The sequence below is a fragment of the Pseudopipra pipra genome, chromosome 21 (genome assembly GCF_036250125.1).
Source record: "Pseudopipra pipra isolate bDixPip1 chromosome 21, bDixPip1.hap1, whole genome shotgun sequence".
Classification (NCBI taxonomy): domain Eukaryota; kingdom Metazoa; phylum Chordata; class Aves; order Passeriformes; family Pipridae; genus Pseudopipra; species Pseudopipra pipra.
In genome coordinates, this window is record NC_087569.1 from 10987077 (window position 1) to 11013688 (window position 26612).

At 47.3% G+C, this 26612-nt stretch overlaps 2 protein-coding genes across 9 annotated transcripts in view; one reads left to right on the top strand and one right to left on the bottom strand.

The window, feature by feature from the left end:
* Nucleotides 1-14155, bottom strand: part of LYRM9 (LYR motif containing 9) — a 29751-nt gene extending 15596 nt beyond the window's left edge. The window contains exons 1-2 of one of the 5 annotated variants that reach the window (XM_064678167.1): nt 11492-11844; nt 305-377 (exon numbers count right to left, since the gene is read on the bottom strand). The gene's annotated coding sequence lies outside the window, so the exon portion shown is untranslated. Of the gene's footprint in view, nt 1-304; nt 378-10958; nt 11097-11491; nt 11852-11895; nt 12074-14042 lie in introns of those variants that run through there. The other 4 variants (XM_064678166.1, XM_064678161.1, XM_064678162.1 and 1 more) reach the window with 4 other exon arrangements.
* NLK (nemo like kinase) overlaps nt 12221-26612 on the top strand; it is a 37530-nt gene continuing 23138 nt past the window's right edge. The window contains exons 1-2 of one of the 4 annotated variants that reach the window (XM_064678155.1): nt 12221-12316; nt 12943-13938. In XM_064678155.1, the coding sequence (XP_064534225.1) occupies nt 13493-13938 (446 nt within the window). In that variant the 5' untranslated portion in view covers nt 12221-12316; nt 12943-13492. Of the gene's footprint in view, nt 12317-12507; nt 12593-12738; nt 13939-26612 lie in introns of those variants that run through there. The other 3 variants (XM_064678153.1, XM_064678157.1, XM_064678156.1) reach the window with 3 other exon arrangements.

Below are 26612 nucleotides of genomic sequence, written 5' to 3' on the forward strand. Positions count from 1 at the left end.
TCCTGATCTAGTTGTAGTCCTGACAGAATACAAAAATATTGTTTCCCCTGGTATCTTTACTGGCAATTTGCAATTTGGGTTCTGCTACTGGATTCATCAGCATGGCTGGACTGCAGACAGGGTGTTCCTGAATACAGAAGGCTGTTCAGAAATATTTCCTGCAAACATGTATGGTCACATATATCAATTTTGCACCAACTTCATTTGTACCGTTTCTTTATGATTTGGCATTTTCACCTTTTTCCCTGTGTGAGGCAAATAGGCTCCTAATGATTTCCATAAAGCAAACAAAAAAATCACTTACAGCATCCAGAGCACAGGAACTTTAATTATCTTCACAGATTAGGTCTGTCCAAGTCCAAAAGTAAGCGAGAGACCTGTAGAGAAGAATCAATTTTCATTATCTGCTTCTCCTCAAATCACTACTTAAAGTGCCATCAATAAAGAAGTGCCAAGAAGCCCATCCAAAGCCCATTTTATCCCCATGGAAGCTTTCACTTTTGTCTGACCAGTTACCTCAGACATCAGTGCACTGCCTCGACACAAACAGGTTATTGCTTTCAGTCATCTACTCAGAGAAACTTTAATAATGATCCACTACAAAAAGATTAAAGTAGAGAGAAATTCCAAAGCACTGCAACTGAACCTTCAATATTTCCTGATAAGAGTTGCTAGAGGTAAAGCATTTCCCTCATTTAGAAAGGTAGTTATGGTTTCTAGCACTCAGAACTCTGTACAATGACACAGTAATTACTTTACAGTATTCTTTTGAACACATTTTAACTGCATGCCCACATTGTTTCAGAGTTGCACCCTGGTGTGGTTTTGGGAGGACTCTCATTTGGCTCATAACAGGAGAATTCAGGCTTCTGTTTCCCACCTGTCTGACCTTTCAGTGATCTGCACGAGTTTACCCCCTTTCCATTGGGTTTGGCCCAGAAAAAAACCTGCTTCAGACCCAGGAGACACCTGAGTGCACACAAGGAGCTCCTCTTTATGGAGCACTGACTGCACAGTGAGCAAAGGAAATCAGCCATTCTCTAAAGTCAACACTGATTTGTTTATTTAGAACCTCTCCTAAGTTTGTTGTAGTCAAGAGAACGGATTGCTCTGACTGTCCAAAGACATCTGGATCAGGTTTTTATCTCAACTCATCTTGCACAGACTTTGAAAAACTACTTGAAACAAAATCCTGGAAGATAACAATGACAGAGACTCCAAACTGATCTGTTCTGCCTCCCTTTAAAGATGCAAGTCTTTGAAAAATCCAAGGCAAAACTCCAAACTCCATTTACAAACACTGGATCAAAGGTAACTGTTGTCATGGGTGACATTTTTTTCTCCAGGTATTAATAGTATCATAACTTGGTGACACGTGATGACTGACAACAGCCTGGGATGTTCAAGTTTTGGATTCTAATTCCAGCACCTTTATTTGCCCTCTGAAGGCCATATCAAGATGCACACAGGCAGATTTCCTGTAACAGGCAATGTGAAACAAAGACCCAGAAGAACAGATGCAGCTTTAAAAGCTCATCCTGAGTCTACTGATGCTTTCTAGCTCTGGTACAAGAACTGAACACCAAAAGCTGCTTTATTTTCATCCATTGCCTAAATTTTCTTTTCTGAGAGCAGATAGGACACCTAGTAACTGCCTTGGCTCAGTCCTGCAGAAAACACCTCTTATTGAGCATTGTTAATTAACATTTAGCAGATCCACATTTAGCTCTCCCACCAGGACACTCAGGTGCCCTTTCAGAAGTGCCCTGTCCTTCACTGTTAACTTTTAGCCAATGTAATACCCAAAGAGCAATGCAATTAACTTCTCCTTAGGCTGATATTCAAACCAGCAGTTACTTTCATAATTCACTTAGCAGAGCATCAGGCACCTTGGCTCAGAAAGCTTTCCAAGTCTACTCCAAATATGCCCAGCTGAGCTTTGGGAATACCATAAAATGGTTGCTCTATTTCATTGTTCAGTGATAAACTGCTTAAGGTCTAACTTGAATTTCCACTTTGGAAGTAGAAAAGTCTTTTAAAGAAAAATTAGTTCAAACTGGAGGTTCCTTTGCACTGTCAAAGGGTATAAAGAGCACTGATGTAAATGTGAATTACACTCCTAACACAGTTACTAGCTGGTATAAGTTAGTTAAAGCCAATAATCCCCAACTTGCTGTGCTATTTTTATCTACTCAAAGCCCAGTGCCTTCTCTTGATCCCACAGTACAAAGCTGACCTGCACTCAATCCCTTCTGTGCATCAGCCTGGTGACAAGATTTCTGGATGTTTGTACACCACCACCCAACAGCTGCAGCCTGGAACAATGTCTGCACACTATGGTTTATTTAAGAATATAACCTTTACAAACAAACAATACATTTCTAGTGTGCCCCTAAAACACGTTGGAGAAAACCCAGGCCTGCTCACCATGTGCAGATGGACTTCCAAGCCAAATTTGGAGCCCTTCCTGTCTGTGATGGAACAACAGCATTGCTGTGCAACTTCATATTTATCCTTTATCACACATACTTGCCATATCCAAAAGGAATACACAAATGCTATATGTAAAATTTTAATAAAGGGATTGGTTATCATTTACTAAAGGTAAACAGGTATAAATCTGCTGTTCCTAACATGCCAAAACTTACTGATCAGTTCATCTTTATGGAAATCTGCTTCAGAGGGCAGACAGAGATCAAAGCCACACACACGTTATTTTTCAGAGGGTTGCCAGTGTTTGTTTGTGGAATGATGAGTTCCATGAATTGCAACATGCCCTTGTCTCTGTGTGCCACAACTCTGCTTCCCACTGGTGTGAGAAGAGGATCAGGGGCAGAATGGACTGACCTCCTGACACCTTTCTTCCCCAGCACGACCTGGTCAGCTTTTACAGGGAGAAACATTTCCATAATAATCTGGCCAGACTTCTCCCTCATTTGTTTGCAATGAAAGAGTTAATATCTGTGACCCAAATATAGAGACCCATTTTAAACTTGCTGAAAATTGCTTTTTAATCCTAGCTCTCGAGGATTTCCTTTGAAACCATCTGCCATGCACGCTGGGTACTCTTTGCCTGTATATGTGCAGGATTACTATAATATGGATTCTTTTGTGTAACTTAATACATTTCAGCATATTAAAAAATTAGTTGAAATTTCCATTCTTTTCTGATTTCAACTGTATGCCATAAAAATGACTGTAAAAGTCAAAACCACTGGCAAGTTCACGGCAAAGCCAACACCCATATTTATCTTATTTCCTGCAGTATTTACCTTGCAATTCTAATATTTAGTCAGTCTAACACTGTCTGGATTTAAGCAAGTAGTTATGGGTTATTTAACTAATGCAACTCATTCACGTGCTTAAAATTAAGCTCAAGCATTTTGCTGGACAGGAATGGATTTAAGCATGTGCTTTCCCATGCTTAAATTTCCCATCCTTACTTATAAGACTGGAAGACACAATTAACATCATAATAATAGGAGATCAGAAAATATTTCCAAATATTATTTCAAATCTATTGCCCAGCTTTTTCTATTTTCTTGCTATGAACCTTTATGCAACTATTTTTTTATAGCACAAATACTGAAGAGAAGGAAACAAGTCACGCTCCTAAAAAAATGAATCTTAAGCTTGGTACATACAACCATATCTATTTTAGCAAACACCCAAAACTTAAACCAAGGCAAGTAGATTGCTTCCTATCACAATAATCACAGCCAGAGTGATTGAAATAGCAAACATTCAGCAAACTGCATTTAGAATCAATTTACTGGATCAACCTATAAAGTAAAAAAAAATTAAATCCCAGCACAATTACGGAGCATCTTCGATGTGAAATACTTTTTAAAATTGTGATTTGCCTACAAATATTCGGAGAACAGAAAATAAGGAAAATTACCTATTTACACAGTTTTAATCACATACTGTGACACAAATATTTCGGGAGACAGACAGGCCACAGCCTGTGATCATCTTTGTTCCCTACAAACACACCTGAGTGCCCCAAACCTGTGCATTGGCTTCATGAGCCCCCCGAGCCCTCACTCACTTACACGACTCATTTCACAGCCAGTCACCCAATATCTGACACAAGGGAATGGCAGTGCAGGATCCCCCACCAAAACATTCCCCTCCCAGCCAAAGGGAGGATCCCATTCCCTCTGATGCCTTTTCCCTGGAAAGGAGCAGTGTTAGATGTGATTAATATACAGGACAGATCTGCACATGCAGATGTTGGAAGAATGTAGAGAGGAAAAAACAAGCAAATAATTTTGTTTCAGCAGTAACAGACGTTGAAGCATCATCCTGCAGACACTTTTAATACAATACTGCTCATAAAGTGAGGGGAGAGGACAGAATCAATGCCCAATTACCCAGTTCTTCCAGGTTTCCATTTTAATGAGCTTCCTGGATGATTTTGTTCTTTTAATTTTCCTCCTCTAATAACCCTATCAAATTAGTTTTGTTGAAAACATCAGCAAAAGGAAAATCAGCTGTCTAAAAAATCCTAGAACTGCAGGTTGCAGGTTCTTAAAAACGACACGTTACATGTCACTTCCTTCTGCACAAAGGCAGAGCACCCCCAAGATCCCACAGCACTGCTGGGATCAGACTGGAGTGACTGAAAACAGCTTCATGTCCCCACACATCTGCTAATGGCAAATGGACAGGAACAGACTAACAGGGCCATGGCCTTTGCAGTAGAGCAGTGCTGGAAAAACAACCACATGCAGAATAAATAGATTAAAGCCACCTTTCTGTGGCCAAGGGAGGGATTAGGAGAAGCCTGGCCCACATTCCAGCTGTGAAGTAACCTGCTTTCCTGCTGGACTGAATTTGCCACTCATGTAATGGACAGTGCCACAGTGACTCCCCACCTTCAGTTTGGTCAGGGATGTGAGGAGCTGGTGACACCAGGGATGGCAGTGGGGCCACTGCTGGAGCCACAGAGCTCAGCCCTCCCCAGATGTGCCTCTTGGCACACACAGGCCCCACCCCAGCCCAAAGCCAAAGGAGCCCTGCACAGCCCTGCAGGGAAGCAGTGCCAGGGCTGGCACCAAGGCAGGGCTGGCACCAAGGCAGGGCTGGCACCAAGGCAGGGCCAGCACGGGGGGAAGGCCAGCAGGCACTGCAGTGAGGACACCCCAGGGTCTCTGAACAGCAGGGACCCAGGACTGGCCACCTACAGAGCAGCAGCAATTCAGAGAGGCTGCCAGGAGATGGATGGGAAGATTTGGACACTGTACAGATCCTCCAGGATCTGCTGAGCAGCACAACATCACACTGCAAAACCAAGGCTTAGGGCACGTTGGAACAAGAGCCACCTCCTCTCCATCACTTACACTGGCACATAATGCTGCTACAGTGGCTTCTGAAAGGCTCCTGTCACCTCCTGCTCGCTCTCTCTGCAGACTGCACCCCCTTCTCCTCAATGCCAGGCTGCCACTAGGGCACCCCAGAGTCCCATGTACAGAATATTTACATCTCACTTCCCTTTACAGTGAATTAAACTGAATAGCACTAAGACCATAGGGCAAAAGAAAAGTTAGCAGCAGCCTTCAGGATGCCTGGAATTCTAACACACATTTGAGAGTGCTGTGACACACCACCAACAGCCACCAGAGTGATGCCCCAGCTCCAAGGCAGGGAGCCCTCAGAGCCCTGCACCTCTCACGTGACATCCTCCACCCCCAGTATTTTCTGAACCAATTTGCTCAGCTCTGTCTAACGTGGCCCCTCAATTAGCACTACGTGAAATCCATACACAATTAATATCCCAAAAGGAGCTAAAGCTGCCCACAGCTCTGCATGCCCATGTAAATCTGCAGGATTTCAATAACTGCCATGTAAAAAACATCTTTCACCACAAACAAAAATCCTCACCAAAAAAAGTAAAGACAAAACCCCAACAGCCATAACTGTTTACAGAGCAGCTTTCTTACAACTCACTGGTCCCCCAATACCACAGGAATTAGTGATGCAGAACTAATTGATACACATCTCCTGAGGGGAGTGTTGCTGCTGGTTATCTCGAGATGAGAAATTTAGTCCAGAAGGATAAATTGGACAGACAGCTGAAAAGCTTTAGTTCTCCTAGTAGAAAAGGAATTGATCTGGTAAAGAAAGCCCTTAAAGGGATATTATCATGTCAAAAAGCAGGACTAGGAAAAACATTAATAGCCTTAAAAAAACTGAGAGTACTCTGAAAACTTTGTGTTTCTATCAGTACAACTAATTATTTCCACCTTCACACAAAAGATGAAAAACTCAAGATGTTAAAATTTTAACATTTCTCCTAGTTAAACTTGTGATATGAATATACTTATGAAACTGTTTGCTATAAAAATCCCTGTTCCATAATTAGCATTTTCATTTTTTGCATCTAGCACTTATCAATTCCCCTTCCACCAAGAAAAATAAAAGTAGATATTCAGATATTTACAGACCTGTAGAAGATTCTCTTCGTGATTAGTTTTACTGCCCAATTCCTCTACTCCACTCATTACAATAATTTTTTGATAAACACAATAACAGCAGTTATCTCTGTCAAGAGATTTGTCCTCCCTGAGAACCCTTCTGACCTTTATCTCCGTGCCCCACGTGACACCCACACTTCAGAGCACAATAAACCAATAACTGTGCACGTGCACTCTGCACATCAAGCCACCCACTAATGTTCCAGGTATGCTGCACAAAACAAGTGACTGAAGCCCCCAGAGAATGCCCCCAGCCTGGCTCTCCCATCACATGTGCCAGAGGGGTCTGGTATCCAGGTGTGCCACATCCCACCAGCTGGCAATCTCTGCTCTCCAGAGAGGCTGCCCAGATCCTCAGCCAGGGTCATTCAGAGCATCTCTACTCATCTTGTGGCTTGGCATCACTTTTAGCTACTAGTTTATCCAGAAACAGTGGATCTTGGAGAAGAACAAGGTCACTCAACACGTGACATGTTTAAACAAGCAGCAAACAGTGATGCAACTCTTGGAAAATACATAAATGTACTGTCATACACAGATTAAAATCATGCAGTGCGTTTTGGAGAGGAGGAAAAGGAAGTATCCTCTCCCCACTCCTAAACCCATCATTTAGGGATGCTGCTCGCACAAGGACAAGTGGCTCATGGTGGTGTTTTCAATTCTCCACCTTCTAGGGAAGATAACACACTGCAGAGCTATTTTAAGAACATCTCATTCACAAAGGTCTCCAATTCAGTCTTCAGAGAGAGAGATGATTTTCTTGCTGCTTCAACATCTTTACTGGCATGACATTTGCTTCAGAGGGAATTCATTTGCTGTTCCAACATCAGAATGAAGCAAGAGCAGCTGCCAGGAGGGGGATAAAAGGAAACACTGGTGACAAAGAGCAGCAGGGTCATTTCTGGTGCAAAGAAATACAGAACAGAGAGGACTGCAGAACTGTCACTTTCTCCAGAAAGCAGTGGGGGATAAAGACTTCCCCTCTGTCTCCTGCAACTGGTGTTTAGCAGCAAGGAGGAAAACGAGACAGAAAGGACTAAACAATCCGGCTGAAGTCTTTAAATGACTAATTATTACAAACCAGCTGTAAGCACCTGAGCACTCCCAAGCTCATGTGTAAGTGCTGCAGGGAGCAAAGAATCCACTAGTCAGTCAGGACTCCCAAAAGAAAAGCCTTCTGGCTACAAAGCTGTGCAGAGCAGGAGCTGCTGTCTGGGAGCTGACAGCGCTGGGGCCGGTCTCAGGGCGCAGTGCCAATCCCGACCGTCACACGAGTCTGTGCAGCACACTGGACAGGCCCGGGGCAGGGCTGCCAGCCACCACAGCCACCTCAGACACTGCCCTGGAGAGCCACGGAGGGCTGACAGGGCAGGGGAGGAACAGAAGTGCCTGTAGAGTCTGATGTTCAACCTCAGAGAGATGCACGATCTTCCCTGACACCGCCTGTCACTCGGCAGCTGGCCCTGCCCCATCCCAGCAGTGCTGCCCTGCTGCAGGAGCACCGTTCCACCCTCTGACCCTGGCCAAGGCACAGTCCCACACTGCTGCTCAAAGGCTCTCTTGGCCAACGTGCCTTTGGGCCTGACCAACAACCTTACACTGGGCCACCTGCTTGCTTGGACTACTGGATTTTTGTCCCTCTATCTTATTAAAACATTGCCCTGAGAGGGCAGGGATTTATCCCTCATTCCACAAGATGAGCAGATCCTTGCCCTCTTCCTAGATGAAGACATACTGCCATCCTTGCAAGCATTAAGACAGAAACCTTTATAAATAACCAAAGTTAAATGAAAATATTCTTTCCCCTGCTCCTCACTGCATTTATTAATGGAGTAATTTATTCTTTTCCAGTTTCATAGAGAAAAGGCTTTAAAGACAAAAACTCTGGGAAATTATTCTTTGCAAAGAAAAGGAATAATAACATACTCCAACAGGAATTTTAATCCCATGATATTTTGTGTATATGTTTATTCTGCTGCATATTAGGATCACAGTTTATTTAGAGCATGGTATTTATCTGACTAACCAAACTCCCTCAGATTCACAGCCATCAGCACCATGCTTATGACACCTTAAGGGCTTCAGCATTAGGATTTATGAATTAAATATTTCCAGGGTGTTACAGAACACTGAGGACTGTATCTGCAGAGTGGTATATCAGGGTATGTGTGGGCTTGTCAAACACCCACATGATAAATTATCAATAGTGCAGCTCAGAGCACCCCCTTTTTGGATCAGAGACAAATCCATGCCTTTTATTATGCTTTGTTCCACTTGATGTAACTTTTTCTGCATTAAAGGATCACAAAAAGCCTACATGCCTAAATGCTGAAGGACATTCATACACAACTCACAATCAAAAGACTTATTCTAATATTCCAACTTCTGTTTTCACAGCTAGTTTGTGTGTGACAAGGGAAAAAAGCCCACAAGGTATGTCTGGAACTGAACCATTACATTTTATACTGTGCAAGATAATACAATCTTTCGTGGAGAATTTTAAGGTTACAACACTGCTAAGGACCAGAAACAGGACTGGCTGATTATGAACTGTCCTCCATCCCCGTGCACAGAGAGCTGTCAGAAAGATTATATCCCTGCAAAGCAAGTGTCAAATCCAAGGGGAAAACAAATCTCTCAAGAGTCAGAAAAGACTACACTTGATGCCGTGGATTTTTGAAAATGAACAAGTCTGTGCCCTGTGTTTCTCATGCACAGTATTGACTTTTCTATATAATTTTTACCTGAGTTTAGCACAGACAACCCCAGCCACAGCAGCATTCCCTCTCAGACAGCAGACTTGTACTGGTTACAGCACTTACTGTGAGCACAATGCTAAGAGACAGATGCATGTCCCCATGAATAACTGTCTTCAGCAGCAAGAGATTAGAATTGATCTGTCATGTTTCAGCAGCAGCAGTCACCAATCCTGTATCTCCAGGCCTCACTGGGGATGACAAATGAGCTGCCCTCAAACCAGGCTTTGGCAGGACCTCATGCAGTGTTTCTGCCTGCCCAGTTCCAATTACCAAGGTTGGCTTTTGCCAACTCGCCCATCAAGCAGCTCAGGCTCACTGAACTACTCCCAGAACACTCCTGCTCCAAGTTCCAGGAGCCAGCTCAGTGCTGAGCCCCCTCAGCAGCCTTCAGGGGCAGGAGTGACGAGGAAGGCCAGACTTACACCACTACACCCTTAATTCCCTCTGCTCTCACAGGGAACACGCTCCTGCACTGAGGAAACAAATGGTCTATCAGGTGAGCACTTTGTCAGCAAGTTCTGTGTTTCCTTAATATCCTTTCAAAAGCTTTTTCCTTACACATACCTCCGTACGAATCAACTGGATCTCCTCCTCCTTAAATTTCAGAGCATGAAGAGCCTAAAAAGCAGCTGAACTGACAGTGTTAAGCTTCACAGCTTGGTAGAGGCCAGGGACAACAATTAAAAGTGTTTATGGACCCAGTGTGGCAGGAAGATACACTGGTCAGGGTGGGTCACTCCAACGTTGGCACCTGACAGAGCTCCATATGGAGCCCGAGACAGCACAGTCCTCCTGCTGCCTCTCACCTCTCTGAGGGGCAAAGAAAACATGGGGAATATGGCTGTAGCATTTAGTCCAACCCAAATTAATAAAGTGGGTCCCAGATTTCACCCACACTTTCCAGAAGGAAGCTGGAAGGCACGGTTTGGAGTGTGGGGAAAACAGGTGCCAGTGCCAGGACTGCAACCCTGCTCTTCTGCTCACTGCTGAAAACCCAGGGACATGGCAGGGTCTGACCACACCTCAGGGTACTGCTAGGGCACTCACTGACCCAGTAAAGTACCCAACTGAACAAATATTTAAGATGACACTGTATTTGGACTTGAATAATGGCACTGACACAATGATCTGCAGGTACACCAAGAATCCAAGTTCCCACACAAGGATTATTAGGCCTCTGCTCCATTTTACTACTTGGAAAGGTATTGCAATAGCAGAGAAAGAAAAAAGTCCATAATGAAAAGGTGTGGGAGAGCTTTAAAAGCCTTCCAGTCCTGCCAACACAGCCCTATGGCCTTTGGTCCCTGCTTCCTTCTTCAGTCCCCCACCCACACCACCCCAGAGACCAGGAGAACCCTTGGTCTCTCCATATCCATACACACATTACCAGCCTGTTATCAACTCCAAGGAAAACGTCAACCAGACAGCTACAAATACAAGTTCTAAAGAAGTATTCTGTTTCTTCCAATAGGTAATACTAGAAAATGCCTGTAAACCAAGCCTAGTCTTGCCTGCTTTTCTTTTTTTTTTTTTAAGTAAAATCTCTGTTTTTAGAGACATGATGGCAAAAAAATCTCTGCTATCATGCTGGAATACAAGTAACAACATTTCAAAATGCAGCAGGAACAGCCTTAGCAAAGAAACCCATCTTCAGTCCTGCAAGGCTTTTCTTGTTCACATTGTTAAAGAGCAGGCAAAAAGGACCCAAACCCATTCTTACAAAGGTTTTGCACTCGAGTTTCAGGAACTGCAACAGGCTGTCGCATTTACGCTCTGCCCGCCGATGTCCAGAGACAGCGAGGGTGGGCGGCAGGGGCGATGCTGCAGCACCGGGGATGTGCCGGCACAGCCCAGCAGCGCAGCCGGCCCGTCCCAGCTCTGAGGCTCCTTCCCTCGCCCCAGCGGGGGCAGGGGCAGGTTCCCTGCCGGTCCCTCCCCTCCTCCGGAACCGCTCCCCGCGTTCCGTCACCCGAGGGAACCTCCTTGTCACCGCCACAGGTAATTTAGCTCTGCCCCACGGGCAAGGCTCTGATAAGCAGGGGGTTTTCTGAGGCAAAACTATTCATCAGGTATGATCAATATTCACATGCGAAAAACGGAAAGTGTTCGGACTGCGGGGTGTTCCCTCGCCCTGTGCCGGAGGGAACGCCGACGCCTCACACAAGGACACCGCGTTCCCCAGGCCGGCGGGTTCGTGGCGTGAGTGAACTGAAACAACGCACAGAGGGTGTTTTGGTGCTGGTTCACACGTACCTCGCACGGGGCCCCCTGAGCGTGTCCTGGGCACGCTGCGGGGGCCGGGAAGACACTGCTGGGAACGGCTGGAACCCGCCGTGAGCGGGGGATTTGCCTTGGTGAGAGCCGGTGCCACAGCCGTGCCACAGCCCCGGGCCCCGCTGCAGCCCCGCTCTGCAGCTCTGAGAGACTTGAGAAAAGACCCCTCAGCAGGCCCCACACCCCCCACCGGCCGCCCCCGGGCTCCAGGGAGCGGGGTCAGCGCGCATCGGGCGGGGGGAGAGCGGGCAGGGAGGGAGCCGCCGGCGGGCGAGCTCCCGAAGGCGAAGGAGGGCCCCACCCCGGCGCTGCCCCCTCAGCGCGGCCCCCGCCCCGCCGCCCCCTCAGAGCCCACAGCGGCCCCGCGCGCGCCGCGTCCTCACCTCACCCCGCCCCGCGCCGCCATTGGCCCCGCCCGCTGCCCGTCAGCGGAACCCCGCCGCCCATTGGCCGCCTGCCGCCTGTGGGCGGGCGCACCGGCCACTTCCGCGTCCGTCCCCCGGCGCCGCGCTCTGCGATTGGTGGAACGGCGGCTCCTTCACCGCCCATCGGCGCCGGCCACTGGCGAGGGGAGTTGTCAGTCATGCGGCCGCCCCGCCTCCCGGTGCCATTGGCCCAGTAACCCCTTTTCGGGCTCTCGTTTCTCTCCATTGGCTCATCGGATCGGACGGGCGGTCGCGATTGGGCGAGTGGCGGGTGCCGGGGGCGGGACTGCGCTCGGGAGCAGCGCCGATTGGCCGGCGGGCCCCCGTGATTGGCAGGAGGGCGCGGGGGCGGGGCCGCCCGGGGCGAGGGTTGTGTGAGGTGAGGGAATCTCGCGGGGTCTCGGCGGCTCCGGGCGCGGCGGCGCGCGCTGATTGGCCGGCGGGGTCACGGGGGCGGGGCCGCGCCGGGGGCGGGGGGGGGCTCCGCACGGCCGCGCGCGGGGGGCGGGGCGCGCCGGGCGCCGCGCACCGATTGGTCGGGGGCGGCTCTCGCGCAGCCCGGCGGGCCGGGCGCGATTGGCTGCGGGCGGCGTCGGGCGCGCGCCCCGCGGGGGGGTTGCGCGTGCCCGCGGCGCGGCGCGGGCGGCGGGACCAGGTGAGAGCGGGGCCGGGGCCGCGCGGGGGCACCGCCGCCCCCCGCGCCCCCGCAGCCCCGGCCGCGGGCCCCCTGCCCTCCGCCCCCGACCCACCCCCCCGGCCCCGCCCCGCCGCGGCCCGCGCTGTCAGGGGCCGCCGCGTCCTGCCCCGCGCCCCCTCCGCGGCCCCGGCCGCCCCGTCATTCATTTGCCGCTTTCCCCCCCTCCCTCGCCCCCTCTCCCACCCCGCCGCGGTTCCTGTCCTGCCCCGACCCTTCCCTTCCTCCCTCTGTTTTTATCTTCTTTTCGCCCCCCTCTCCTCGCCCCGCCGCCCCCCTTCACTTTCTTTTGGTCCTTGTGTGTGTTTCAGGCCTTCAAGGAAAAGTTACAAACTCCCGAGTTGTTGGTGCCGTGAGGGAGCAGGTGCCTGGAAGGAGGGAGCGATGTAGGAGGTGGCCGGGCTCAGGGAGGTTCGGGGGATCCATGGAGAGGGTGTGGGAATGGCAGGGCTAGGCTGGCCGGCCCTCGCGGGGTGTTCAGGGCAGAGGCTCCGAGCCCTCCCTCCGGAGGGAAGGGGGATTGATCACGGTGTTTAATTTCTATAACAAGAAAAACGACAAAAAAACCCAAAGTGAAGGAGAAAGCCCAGGCCGGCCCCAAGGCAGCTGCCCAAGGATGGAGTTGGAGTAGCCAAGCCCGGCCGGACGCTGGGGCAGGGGTTGGCGCTCGCACACATGAAGAGACTCCCCGAGTGGTTTGGCTTCGCCAGGAGATAAGGCCAGTGGAGCTCCATGTTTTTAAAGGTGGGCCGTGTACGATGAAACCCAACTTTTAAAGTGTAGCAGATTTTAATTTTTATGGCCAAACGACAGCTTGACCCAGTTGTCATCCAATCAAAGGGCATTTTTCTTTTTTGTTGAATGTCTCTTTGTGGCACAACAGCCAACGCAAAAATGATGGCGGCTTACAATGGCGGCACGTCTGCGGCAGCAGCGGGTCACCACCACCACCACCACCACCACCTTCCTCACCTCCCTCCTCCTCACCTGCACCACCACCACCACGCGCAGCACCACCTGCACGCGGGCTCGGCCGTGCACCCGGTGCAGCAGCAGCATGCCTCCTCTGCCGCCGCCGCCGCCGCCGCCGCCGCCGCCATGCTCAACCCGGGCCAGCAGCAGCCCTACTTCCCATCGCCGGCCCCGGGCCAGGCCCCCGGCCCGGCCGCCGCAGCCCCAGCTCAGGTACAGGCTGCAGCAGCCGCTGCGGTCAAAGCGCACCATCATCAGCACTCCCAGCACCCTCAGCAGCAGCTGGACGTGGAGCCGGACAGACCCATCGGATACGGAGCCTTTGGTGTTGTCTGGTGAGTAGAGGCAAGAACGGACCGATTCCTCCTTGTCCTTCTTTACCTGGTCATAACTCGTCCCTGGTCTTGTCACTGGAGTCAGAATACCAGAAAGCTGTTACCACTTCTTCTCCGTTCTTAGAAAGTTGCTTTGCCTGTTTGTGTTCGCAGAAGGAGGCTCGGAGTGGTGAGGAGCCACCTCTGACCAACAGCCCACCCCACTGTTCTCCTCTGAGACAAAGCAGCTTGTTTATGCCCTCTCTGTACCTTTAATCAGAGCGTGCATCTGTGCAGCTAAGCCGTGCTGCCTAAAATTTCAGGTTAACAGCTGAGTATCAGAATATTCATTTTGACCTGACTTAAGAGTCAGAAATGAAAAGCGTATGAAAATGTCTTCCTTGTGCAGTCACCTGTCAAGATCTTTGTCTCGGCGGCGGTTTGACCCGCGGTGGTGCTGGGTGCTACCAGAAACAGCACAGCTGAACTTTGCTCCCCTCTCAAAAATGGAAATGGGATTTCCTGCCTCGCTGGAGCGCTGCCTCCGGCCCTTTTATCCCCCAGCTGCGATTCAGAGGAGTCTGTCAGCAGAGTGGAATTCCTTCTCGTGCGTTTTGTGACCACCTTAGTGCCATGTATGTAATTACTGCCCTTCAGGAGCACCGACACAAAGCTGGCAGGAGTCTTTTATAGATGTGTGGTTTTGTTTCTAGCTGTTTGTCGGCTGGCCGTGCTCTGAGCTGTCCTTGGCAGCACGAAGGCACGGGGGTGTTCTGGGGAGCAGGCGCCCTGCGCTTCCTGCAGCACTGCGAAGTTTGCAGCTGTGTGTGTGTGGTGCCCGCGGGGCTGAGCCCCCGCCGTGCCCCGGGAGCTGGGCTGCGGGCACTGCCTGTGCTGCAGCTGCACGGGGCAGCCTCTCCTCGGCCAGGCCGGGCTGGGCAGGGCTGGGCAGGGCTCAGCAGGACAGGCCTCGGGAGAGCAAAGCCCGGGTCCCCATGGCACAGCCCTGCCAGCTGCCCACACACAGCCTGCCCAGCGTGGCACTGAGCTGGGGCTCTCCGGGGAGGCTGCAGGAGCTGCAGGTCAGTGCTGGGGCTGGGCTCGTGTCCCTCCCCTCGGAGCTGGGCAGTTCATCTGAACCCAGTGCTCCCGGTCCGAGGGGAGCTGTTGTGCAGTCGGTGCTGCCGTGCCCTGGCTGTGCTACAGCCTTAGAAAGTGGATGTAAAAGAATGAAAATTGACAAGGAATCTGCTGTAAAAAATTGCCTAAAAATATTTCCATCCGGTTTTTTTGTTTTTTATAAAGTCTGGAGTTTTTTAACTTAATTGTTAGAGGCTTTGCTTAAATTTGGGTTGTTATGTAAGATAAGACTTTATTACTGTTTAGTACCAGTGTTCTGTTTACCTCTGTGTTTCCCAGGGCTGTATTTTCTCAGTTCTGTTTGCTGAAAAATAAGGTGCAGAGAGAGATCTGCTTCTGTAATATTCAGTAGAATGAAAGGTCACGCTTGCATATTTAAATATAATATCATTAAGTGTGCCGAGGGGAAAAAGGAAGTGTAGAGAGAAGGGTCTGACTGGCACCAGGTAGGACAGTGCCATCCCAAGCCCCTGGCCAGGCACCTGCTGCCACCCAACAGGAACTGCCCCTGGGGGACCGTGCCTGCAGAGCTGCAACTACAGCTTTAATTTAAAGTAACAACAGCTTGGGAAAAAAAAAACCCAAAGGGGGAGGGTGTTTAATAAAAGCAGAAGCTGGGAGCTCAGATCCCTCTGGCAGAGCTGGGGCTGCACTGGCTCACTCATTGGTGCAAGTGAGTTCCTCTTTGCTCACGTGTGTTTAAATTCAGTGGTCACTACTTGGCTTTTGGCATTTCATGTTAACTTCTGCCAGTGAGTGCAGGCTGACTTTAGGAGTGTGTGAGCAATAATTAGACTGAATTTTAGTTTTGTTCCAAATGCAGAAGAATGCCCGTGTAATTGAATTTTAGCTATGTGAGATAATGCAGCTGAATGTAAACATTGACTTGGGAATTTGTCATTTGAGGTGACTTGGACACGAGAAGTGTACACTTGGGTCCAAGTGTGACACGGAATTCGTAAGGCCTGAGCTACTTTGGAATGAGGATTCTGTTGTTTGTTGGTATCTCTGAGTGTGTATTGGTGCTAATGGGCAACTTAAAAGTTCCTGTCAGTACTTCTGAGGGAAATGGATGTTATTCCACAGTTGGAGTATTTGCAAAAGTCTTTGGTCTTCTGGTCTGATGTGTCATTGCAGTGTCTGGAAGGCACAGGTGACCCTGCAGCTCAGTTCCAGGTCAGAGGAGCGATCAGTGTGTGTTGTTGTGCTTCCCGTTACCTCACCCAGGGAGATTTTCTCTTGGCAGTTGAATTAGCATTTGTCATTAGTTCATTTGTCTGCTACTCGATGATGTTTCAGGGGAGCTAATGTGCTGTTGGGGTTTTTCACTCGTGAAGAGCCAAAGCCTGGTGCTTCAGCACTTTCATTATTAACTCCTGGGGGCGGGTGCTGCTGTCGCTGTGTCTGTGCACAGGCCGTGTCCTCGCTCAGCTGGGCACCCTTTCCTTGCATGTCAGCTGCCCCTGGCATGGCATCTGTGGATTTTCAAGTGAATCTAACCCCAGCTGGCAAAGTAGAGAAGAATCTCTTGAACACTTGGCCTTGCCCCGCTGTGTTTGTCTGTCCCTCTCAGCTCTCCCTGTGCTGTGACGTGGTGCAAAGGTGTGCAGTGAGGGCAGTGCTGAGCTCGGGGTCCTGAGCTGGGCTGGGGGGCAGTTGCTGAAGCAGGGACAGGTGTGCAGGGACCTTCCCCCAGGTCCTGCAGCTTTGCCTCACCACACTCTGGTTTGGCAAATTGCCACAAACCAAGTCACGTTCCTCATTTGCCAAAACCAGATCAATTTGCTCTTGGAGTATTCCCTGCACACATGTTCCTAAGGTGCTGAAAAACTCTGGATGTTAGAGCCCGTGACAAGCTCTGTCTGCATCCCGTGTTTCAGACTGCAGGGCTGAGTTTGGGAAGTCTCGTGTCTGTTCCAAGAATAAGGAGCTGTCCTTTGGAGAAGTGCTCCCAGTTCTGCTGGGGAGACATGCTGCTGCCATCTGGTGGGATTCCTAAAAAAATGATAATAATGGTAATAGAAAAATATATCTGTGGAAGCTGTGAAGGCTGGTGGGTTTGGAGTGAGGGTAAAGCCTTGGTCCCTCTGCAAGAGGTGCTCCTGCTGTTCCCACGCAGGGTTCTGGGCCAGGGAAGAGGAACCCAGTTCTGGGCAGGGAGACACGAGTAATGACTGTTGTTGCTGATTCAAGCTGGTAACTGCTGCTGAGATGTTATGGAAGTGTCCTGTTGGTTGGGATATGTCCACTGCCTGGGACAGGAAACAGTGATCCCCTAAGGTGTGGGGAGGGTTCTATTTGTCTTACATGTGTGTCCTGCCTTTAAAAAGTTACTGTTGTTCATCAAAGACTGGAACTGAGCAATCTGTCTTAATGTCAAATCTGTGTTAAAAGGCATCTCTAAAGTAAAGCTGTTGCAAGTGACAACAGAAAAAAGTATCTGAATTTTTTTTTTTTAAATTCCTAGTTTACCCAGTTTTAAATTGCAGTGGAGTCTTTAATGTACTTGCTTCTAATCCTTTTTATTCGGGAAGTCACACAGCAGTACAATGTTTCAAACAGTTTGGCTGTTGGTGTTGCAACAGGACATTATGGACAGGCTGCTGTAACATTAAAATTCAAAAATAATTTAGCCTAAATCTGCTGTTCAGTCCTGGCCTTCAAAGGCCTGAAAACACTAAAGTCATTGCTCAGTAAAATCCAAAAGACTGTTGCATACAATGGATTGTTGCCTGGACCCTGGAACTATTTTAAGAGGGTTTTATCCCAGCACTGATACTAAGCACAGCAGCAGGAAAGACGTTTCCAGGATAAACCGATAATCTCCTGTTCCTTTAAAGGAACGTGTCCTGCTGAGCAAGGATGCAGGGGGGGTAATGTGTTTGGGACAAAACTGCTAGAATGTACACTGGGGGAAAAAAAGATGTTACGTGTTCAGAAAAGTCTGAGTAGTGGCAGGAGAAGTTCCCCTTCTGCTCTCTCAAACTGCTGCCAACCACAACGATGTTTTGCATAGTTAATGCAAATAAAGATGCAAAAGCCCAGGCTGGTAAAAAAGAAAAGTTTAGCAAAAGCTGAATTATGGGAATGTGTTCTGTGAGACCCATTAAGACTTTTGGTGGGAGAGGTTTTTTTCCTAAGTTAAAGCTGTTTGTATCGGGATCTTTTTCCAGTCCCTCAAACCTCACCTGTTAGCAGAAGACAGTACTTAACCATCAGGAAATGTCCCCTGTTAATTAACATTTAGGTGGGCAGTTGTTTGCTTTAAAGTATTTAATGTGATATTTTGTGACAGCCTGAAGTTACAAAAGTACTCAAGTCTATCCCAGAACTCTGGTTGTGAGACTGAGCAGAAATGGGGAACTGAGAGCAGGACTGGTACCTCCCATGGGTGGGACAGAATATCCACCAGAACTGGATAAAGAGGCTCTGGGAGGAGTAATCCATGCCAAGATCCCTACAAACATTCAAACTAAAGACCAATCAAAGAGCCTTTTGAAATACTGATGTTACAGCTGGCTAAGATGCAGCAAAAGTGTGAACCAGGAATATAACTCAGGGTTTTGCTTAGGAGTGGAAAACATCTACTGTTTGATGTGTTGATTTTTGGTGTGGAATTTGCTTTCAGTAATGGACAACAAAAATGGTAAGAAGTATTAAATAAAATGAACAGAAATAGTTTAAAAAAAAATCATTTGAGGTTATTTGGGGGAATTCAGCTGTCAGTATTGCTGTTGTGTTTAGTGCTGCTGGGAACCTTCACTGATCCAGGTAAATATGAAGCTTTCCCATTCAAATGACAAGTCTGCTTTGTGTACATAGACTGTAACAGAAAATGGGAGCAGAGATTTCCAGCTGGAAAGGATTCCCCCTGGGTGGTTGTTCTAGTCCAGCATGCAAACGTGGTCAGTAGGAGCTGTGGTAGGAATGTTGTTCTCACTGCTGTGGCACCACTCAGCAGCACTGCTCTCCCCACTGGCTTCTGGGGGTTTGTGCTGGTTTTGGTGGGGTGGAGTTAATTTTCTTCCTAGGATCTGGTATGGGGCTGTGTTTTGGATCTGTGCTGAAAACAGGGTTCCTAACCCGGGGCTGTTTTCGTTATTGCTGAGACTGCTGCTGCTGTTCTGCTCCTCAGCCCACCGTGAGGAGGCTGGGGAGGGGATCCCTCAGGCCCCAGGGGTGTTCCAGGCCATGGTCCATCCTGCTCAGTGTGTACAGCTGGGGAAGCAGGAGGAAGGGGACGTTTGGGGTGTTTGTCTCCCCGTTGCCGCTGTGCAGCTCTGTGGGGCTGAGCTGCTGGCTGGGGTTAAACCACAACAGTTTTTCACTTCTTGTGTTCTACTTCAGTGAGTTTTTCTGTTGTCTTGGGTGTCTGATGCAGATAGACAGTGATTTCATAAGAAAGAGACTGAGTCGTTTTTATCCAGTTACTTCTTGGAGGAAACCACGAGGATGCCCCAGGCAAAGGAGGCAGCAGTGGCCTTGGGCTGGCTCAGAGCAGAGCAGGGATTGGGTTTCACACTCAGCAGCACAGTGGAAGGAGCTGCAGGTGATTATCTTGGATCGCCATGTCAGTAGTTTTTACAGGATTGCTTTATCTAAATTGGTTTCTGACTCTATTTGTGAAGAAATGTAGTAGAACAATGACCTGATTCAATTTTTTTTTTAATATGGGAAATTTTGCAAAGCTTATATGTTTATGTTGGGTGGGTGTTTTTTTCAAATTTCCTGAAAAGAAAAATTCTGTTAACATTTAAATGGCCGTTCCCCAAATGGAGTGAATTAAATGAAATGGATATAATAACTCCTTGCACTGAAATTAGACGTTGGGATTAGGTGAAATTCTACCCAAGTTATATACAAGGTTGTTCATTTTTGTCTTGTAAGATGATGCAAGAAGGAAGGAATGTGGATAACTTTTTTTTTTTTCCTCAAAGTTGGGCAAGGACCATTTGGGATAAATTAGTTCACTGTAAATTATGCCAAGGTCAGCATTTCACAGGTCACTTGAAATGCAAGTTGCTTTGCAGCACCTGCAGACCTTGATGTTGTTTGTATCCACACGGGACTGGGTGCTGATAATCCAGTTAGATCCTGGTAGCATTTGCTGGTTTCTCCTTTTGCCTCTGAATTCTGCAAATGTAGCAGCTTGTGACTGGCTCTCAGTCTAATATTGATTTTCCAGAAGACATATTTCAGATGTTCTTTCCCTCCCCCCCCCTTCATCTCTCTGTAGAGGGGGTTTAAGTTGTGGGTTTCCCTGATCCAAACACGGAACCCTTGGTGTCTGTGGAGGGCTGGAGGTGTGAGGTGGGGTGTGATGGAAGGTGTGAGGTGGGCTGTGATGGGGGGTGTGATGGGAGGTGCAGCCCAGCCTGGGGATCCCCCTGAGCAGGAGATAAGGCAGGAACAGGGGAGTGTGAGGAGGCTGCTGGATGTGCCTGGGCTGCTTCATTTCTTGGGGAACAACGGCATTGAAAGAGAAAATAGCTTTGGGCAGGTGAAGTAGAGGAGCTTTGGGCAGGTAAAGCAGAGGAAGCCTCTGGGATATGTTTGTTTTTTGATGATGTAATGGTTGTTTATGGTTGTAATTTATGTTTGTAATGGTTGTATATGGGTCTCATGTATCTTTAATCCTCCAGAAAGTTCTGCCTTCTGGTCTGGAGTAGGTAACGTGCAGCTGTTCTTGTGGGAGAAGCTGGCTCAAAGGTGTGGAGAGCTTGCTTAAGCAGAGTTTGTGTGCATTAATATAATCAGTAATTGTTTTTAAAAGGCATATTAAAAATCCACAAAGAACTTTATTTGAGTGCTATAAAATCCCGTGGTAGATGCTGTAAGTTTTGCTGTGTGGGGACTCAGAGTAACTGTTGCACCCAGCTTTGTGAAAGCAGACCTCTGAGTGAGGTAGAGATGCTGACATGGAAGTGGCTTGTGACAGGCAGTACAAACATGTATGGAAAGAACAGAGCCTTCTGGGGTTAATGCATTTATTTATTGGTAATAGTATTTGACCAAACCCAGCAGAAAACTGCAGGGGAGGGGCTACAGACAGAGACCAAAATGCTGCTCAAACACCAAACCCACCAGAATAATCTGGACTTCATTTTAGTATTTAAAGCTGCATCTTCTGTTATATGAGAGTGATGGATAAATGAAGGCAGACTTATACCATCAGCCCTGATATGAAACAACTTCCATGGCTACAGCTGGCTCTGGAATATGGCCATGTCTTTAAAAGTGCTTAGTAAGAATCTGAGCCTTAGTCTTGAGGGCTGTGGCAGAATCAGGGTGTCCTGGTACTATTGTTCTTTAATTTCCTGATATGGTGGGTTTTTATAAAGGCTTGGAAGCATTTGTGTGTGAGTGGAATTTTTATGCTCTTTATGCTGTTGGATAGAACACCAGAATGGTTATAGCAGAATCATTTTGTAGAACACATCTTCTCTTATTTCTTTAATTGTCTTAGAACATGTTATGATGGTATTTATTGGGGAAAAAAAATTAAAAAATCAGAGCTTTCTGTTCAAGAACTCTTACAGGAAATTTTTGTGGAAAAGTAGAATATACTGGGAACTGTAGGAATCCTTGGACTCAAGAGAAGGATTTTCCTTCCCCATTCTCTTTCATATGCAAATACATTTTAATAGGTGAAAAAAATTGCTCCCCAGAGAAACCAATGCAATTTCCTTGTCATTTTGGAATGATGCTATTCCAAATTTTAATCCTAAATCTGTTCCTGGTTCCTGGCAGTTTGTCTCCATTATCTGGGTACCACCAGGAGGTGCTCTCAGAGTTTTCTTCATTGCACAACGTGAAAGTGGTGTCAGGACAGAGCCTTTGCTAAATGGCACCAGTAAAGCTGGGCATGGTATTTAACTGGTGGCCAAGTAGTTATTCAGGCTTTGATCTAAATTATTATGTTTTCTCTGAAGAGCACCTGGCTCTCCCTTCTCCCTTGGCAGTGTGCATGGGGTTTGTTACTGCAGATAATGCATGTTACTGTTTTATTTAATATAAATTCCTGTGACTATTGAAGAGTATTTGTCTATGAATAGCAAAACTTGTTGCATAAAGGCAGTAACAATTTTCAGCCCTGAGCAATGTTCTTCCCCTGCAGCATTGCTGGGGTCTGTGCTGGCACTCGTGTAGGTGAGGGAGCAGAGTCTGGTGGTGCTCTGGGGCAGGGGGCTTTGCTGCACTGAAAACCATTTTAGTCACCTTTAGCTGTTTTGGTTCCTAATTGATGGGTTACAGTATATTAGAGGAAATACAGAAAAGTCCATTTTGAAGCCTTTGATTGATGTAGGGCACTTCTGTGTGGAGTAGAGCTCACAGGTCACTGACTTCTGAGCACAAGAGTGTGTCTCTGCCTTTTCACTGAGTACGTATTTGGCTTCCTCCTGCCTTTGTTTTTGAAGGCCCTTGGAGGCCCATGCAAGACTATTTGAAAGCCCTAAATATGAGCTTTTTCCCCCCAGAGACTGGACAGTGACAGAACAAAGGCATTGTTCTAAAGGCTGTTTCCATCCAGCAATACAAGTTCTCTTTGGGTGTTTCTGTGAGCTCTCCTTGGCTCATGTACTCCAGAGCATTGCTTTGGAGTGAGGAGTTCTTGCAGGGAGGGTTTTTGGGACAAGGAATAGGATGTATCATTATTCCCAGACTGTTGGCAATCCATCTTCCTTAATTTTATCCATTCCTAGGCTAGTGTTTTTTGGTTAAGTGAAGAAGAGAATTTCCATTCCTAGGCTAGTGTTTTTTGGTTAAATGAAGAAGAGAATTTCCTGAATCTCCCAGTGCTTTGTGACTCTCCTGTGTTCTCCCTGGTGTGTTTGAAGTCCTTTAGGCCAGACCTCCTTGGTGCTGATTTGTAGCTTGTGGGTATGTTGATGAAGCAAGATTATTCTTTTTGTTATTGTTCTGACTGAGGGAAAGGACGTGGATCAAGTAGGTCATGGAAAACTGTGATATTCCTCAGATGGATGTGGATAATGCAGGACTGCCCAGGGTCACACACGGATTGTCCTCAGTCACTGCTGTGGGCAAGGCTTGGAAAGGGGCAGCTGCAAACCTGCTCTGGACTCTTCATGGACATAAAAAAAATAAAAGAGTCAAAACAATGTGAGAAGATTTGAGATGCTATTTTTGTTTGTTTGTTTGTTTGTTTGTTTTAAACAAGAGTGGGGAGTCTCCTGTTCAATTCACGTTTTTCAAGTCAGGAGTCCTGTTTCTGTGGCAAGGACATATCAGAACAAACAGGAACAGACCTGAAAATGAACATCTGCCAATAGTTTTGTTGAGGGCACGTGTCCTCCAAGCCAGCATTCTCAAAGCTGCTGCTGTTCACAGGATGTGCAGGCAGAGGACAGTGGAGGTTAGTGGGTTATGTTTTCCTCTAGTTCAGCATATGGAAATGAAAAAAACACCCCAACTACCAAACACAGAACCAACCAAGGGCTGTTTAAAAAAACCTACTCAGCCCTTAAAGTGAAATAGCCAGAGTGAGTAATAACTAGCATCTACTTTATTTTTATGTCTAAATTCAAATTGTGGTAATTGCTGTTAAAGGGACAGTGTCCTGTGTCATTACTGCTCTGGCTGCACCAGGGAATGTTCATATCATCAACTGCAGCAAAGGAGTGGGAAATGAAGACCTGCTAGAATCCTTTCCAGGTTTAAATCTTAAAGCCATTAAAAGTTGCCATTTATGATTTGCCAGAGCAAGAAGTTTATGTAGCTCTGGACTATCTGTGGAGAGGGAGAGTCTGTGTGTGCTGGGAAATCCTTCTGTGTCAGTGGCTAAAGCAAGACCAGCCCAGATCCCTTGTGCTGCCAGTCTTTGTGCACCACTGTTCTAACAGAGAATGTCCTACAGCAGCACTGAGAGGCAAAAATAAATTAAAAAAAAATCTATTTTACCCTGGGTCACCTGATTTAATTGAAGAGAGTAAGAGTTCAGCCTAACAGCTTAACTAAAAGCAGTTTTTAATTATGAAGTGGAAAGCAGCTTTTATTTGTTTTTTCAATTATTATAGATACCTCAAGGTATCAAAGTGCTTTTCTGAACATATTTGCTCATTGATTGCACTTGAAAAATCAGGATTAAGGACTTCCACTGGGCTTTTGCTGGCAGGGCACTGACATCCTCACCCAGGCCCATAAGCTGAGCTGCAGCTTCCCTTCTGCTCCTGCTGAAGGAGCAGAGCATTTATGTTCTTTAGGTTTGGATTGCTTATTGTTTTCTGAAGCAGTTGAAGAAAAGTAGGTGAATGTTGACAGAATCAGGACCAGCTTTGACCTACTTGTGGCTTTTTCTCTGATCTCTGTCTTGGGCATGTCACCTTATAATTTTTAAACTACTGTTTATTCATCTGAAACTTCATCTGAAACATTGAGAACTGACAGGTGTTTGGTAATTTGAATATTAAATGTATATATCATCACTCCCACAGTTGTTCCCAAGGAGATTTTGTCACCTATCATATGACCCAATAAAGGGAATCCTTCTGTAATCATTTTTATTTCATCCTGAACTCCTGTTTAAACTTTGGGTTTGAAGTGTTTTAGAGCCATTAATGTCATTTACCTGGAATTTCACCCATGGTAGTGATTCCATCTGTTATCACAAGGTTTTTGGCAGACTTGGAATAGAGAAGCATATATTAGGATTTTCAGGTCAGTTCATGGAGATGACAGAATCCAGCTGTGGAATGAGGGGGTCAGACAGGAGCCCTGCAGGTCAGACCTCAGCATTTCTCTGGGTGGGATTGTGAGACCAAGTCAGTGGCATTGTAGGATGTCAGTGGGTTTGGCTTGTAACAACTCAGGTTGGGTTTTGTTGGGGTTTTTTGGGGAGGGAAGAGGGAGAAACACACTTTCCTTGAAGATCTCGTAGTGTTTTAAAGAGGTCTCTGAGGTGGCCCATTGTGGGTGAGTTTTAAAGGAGAGGGAAGGGCCGAGGAGCCCTGACCCTGTGCTGCCTCCTCGGGTGCTCCAGGGCTGCTCCAGCACCTCGGGTCCCCTGGCCCTGGCACCACCACAGGAACAGTGTTGGGTCGTTTGCCTGAGGTGTAAATGTGCAGATTTTACAGTATTTCAGGTGTTTGAGTAGTAACCAAAGGACCTCATGGAAATCCATTGGTTACACGCTCTGCTCCTACAGACATGAGGGAGTTTTAAACATCTCTCCTGCCCTCAGCAGGCTGGTCACTCAGGGGTGCTGCTCACCCTCACTTGGGGGTGTCACTGATGTCCTCGTGCTGGTCACTCAGGGGTGCTGCTCACCCTCACTTGGGGGTGTCACTGATGTCCTCGTGCTGGTCACTCAGGGGTGCTGCTCACCCTCACTTGGGGGTGTCACTCTGATGTCCTCCTGCTTCTCAAACTGCCTTTGAGAAGGAGTGGCTGTGGCTCCCGTGGAATTGAGACTGTCAAGGAGATAGGTGGAATTTTCCCAGCCCGGTGAGATTTGATGGGATGTGACAGGGTTGTTCACTGGCCCGTGGCAGTGGGGAGCTGCTGTGTCTTTAAACTCCCCGGGAATAATGAGAAGCCTGATTTTGTAAAAATTTTTTTACCTCTTCTTTGTGATGTTGTGGGTCTTTCTTAAATCCTCGTTACCATTAACTGAGATAAAAAGCACTTCTTTCATGTTCCAAAAGTATCCTGTAACCCTAGAGCATCTTGTAGACTTTTGGGCTGTAAAGGTTATGGATTTATTTATTTCACACCTATGTTTTGACTTGTCCATTCTGTTCCACTGTAATTCAGAGAACAAATGACTGGGCAGGGTTGATTACATAGAAATCTTTCCATAGGAAAAAAAATGAGGGAATTGAGACATCTCTAGTTAGTGTTTACTTTGGCCATTGGGAAGTGTTGGGGTTGGGAATTACAGTATCTGATAGGCTTAATGTGTATTTTAAATATTTTAAAGTTCTGTGGTTCTAATATCCGTTCCTGTGCAAGACAGATAAATGAAATACTGTTGTCTAAAGTAATTCCTGGCAAAGGAGATGGAAGAGAGAGTGTCAGTTATGAAGCATTCTGAGTTGCAATTCTGTGTTCTGTATTATTGCATTTAACAGAATAAAGAATGGGCAGGATAAATTGAAACTTTAAAGATCAGTAAATAAGATTTGCCTCTTCCAGGTAAAAATCTTGATGAATGTTCCTAGATTTATCATCACTACAGAATTTGGAGAGATGAATATGAATAGCAGTAATTCATGAAATTAAAAGGTACTATGGGCCTCAAACATATATACCTATATATTTGTGCATATACAGATCCATCAAAGTCCTGAGGCTTAGTCCTGAACCAGCAGATGCAGCTGTTGCCCTTGGTGGGAGCACTGGAGTGGGATTACTGAAGTGCTGGTTTTCTGTGTGCTGGGAAAGGCCCCAGTGACTGTGGGAGAAAGGAATGGCTGGAGTAGGACAGGTGTCACTGGGGGGAGTGGGGGGATCCCCTGCGGGGCTGAGCTGCTCCAGGGGGTGATTGTGGGGGGGTTATTGGGGGGCTTCACTGCAGCCAGGGGGCAAAAAGGAGTTCA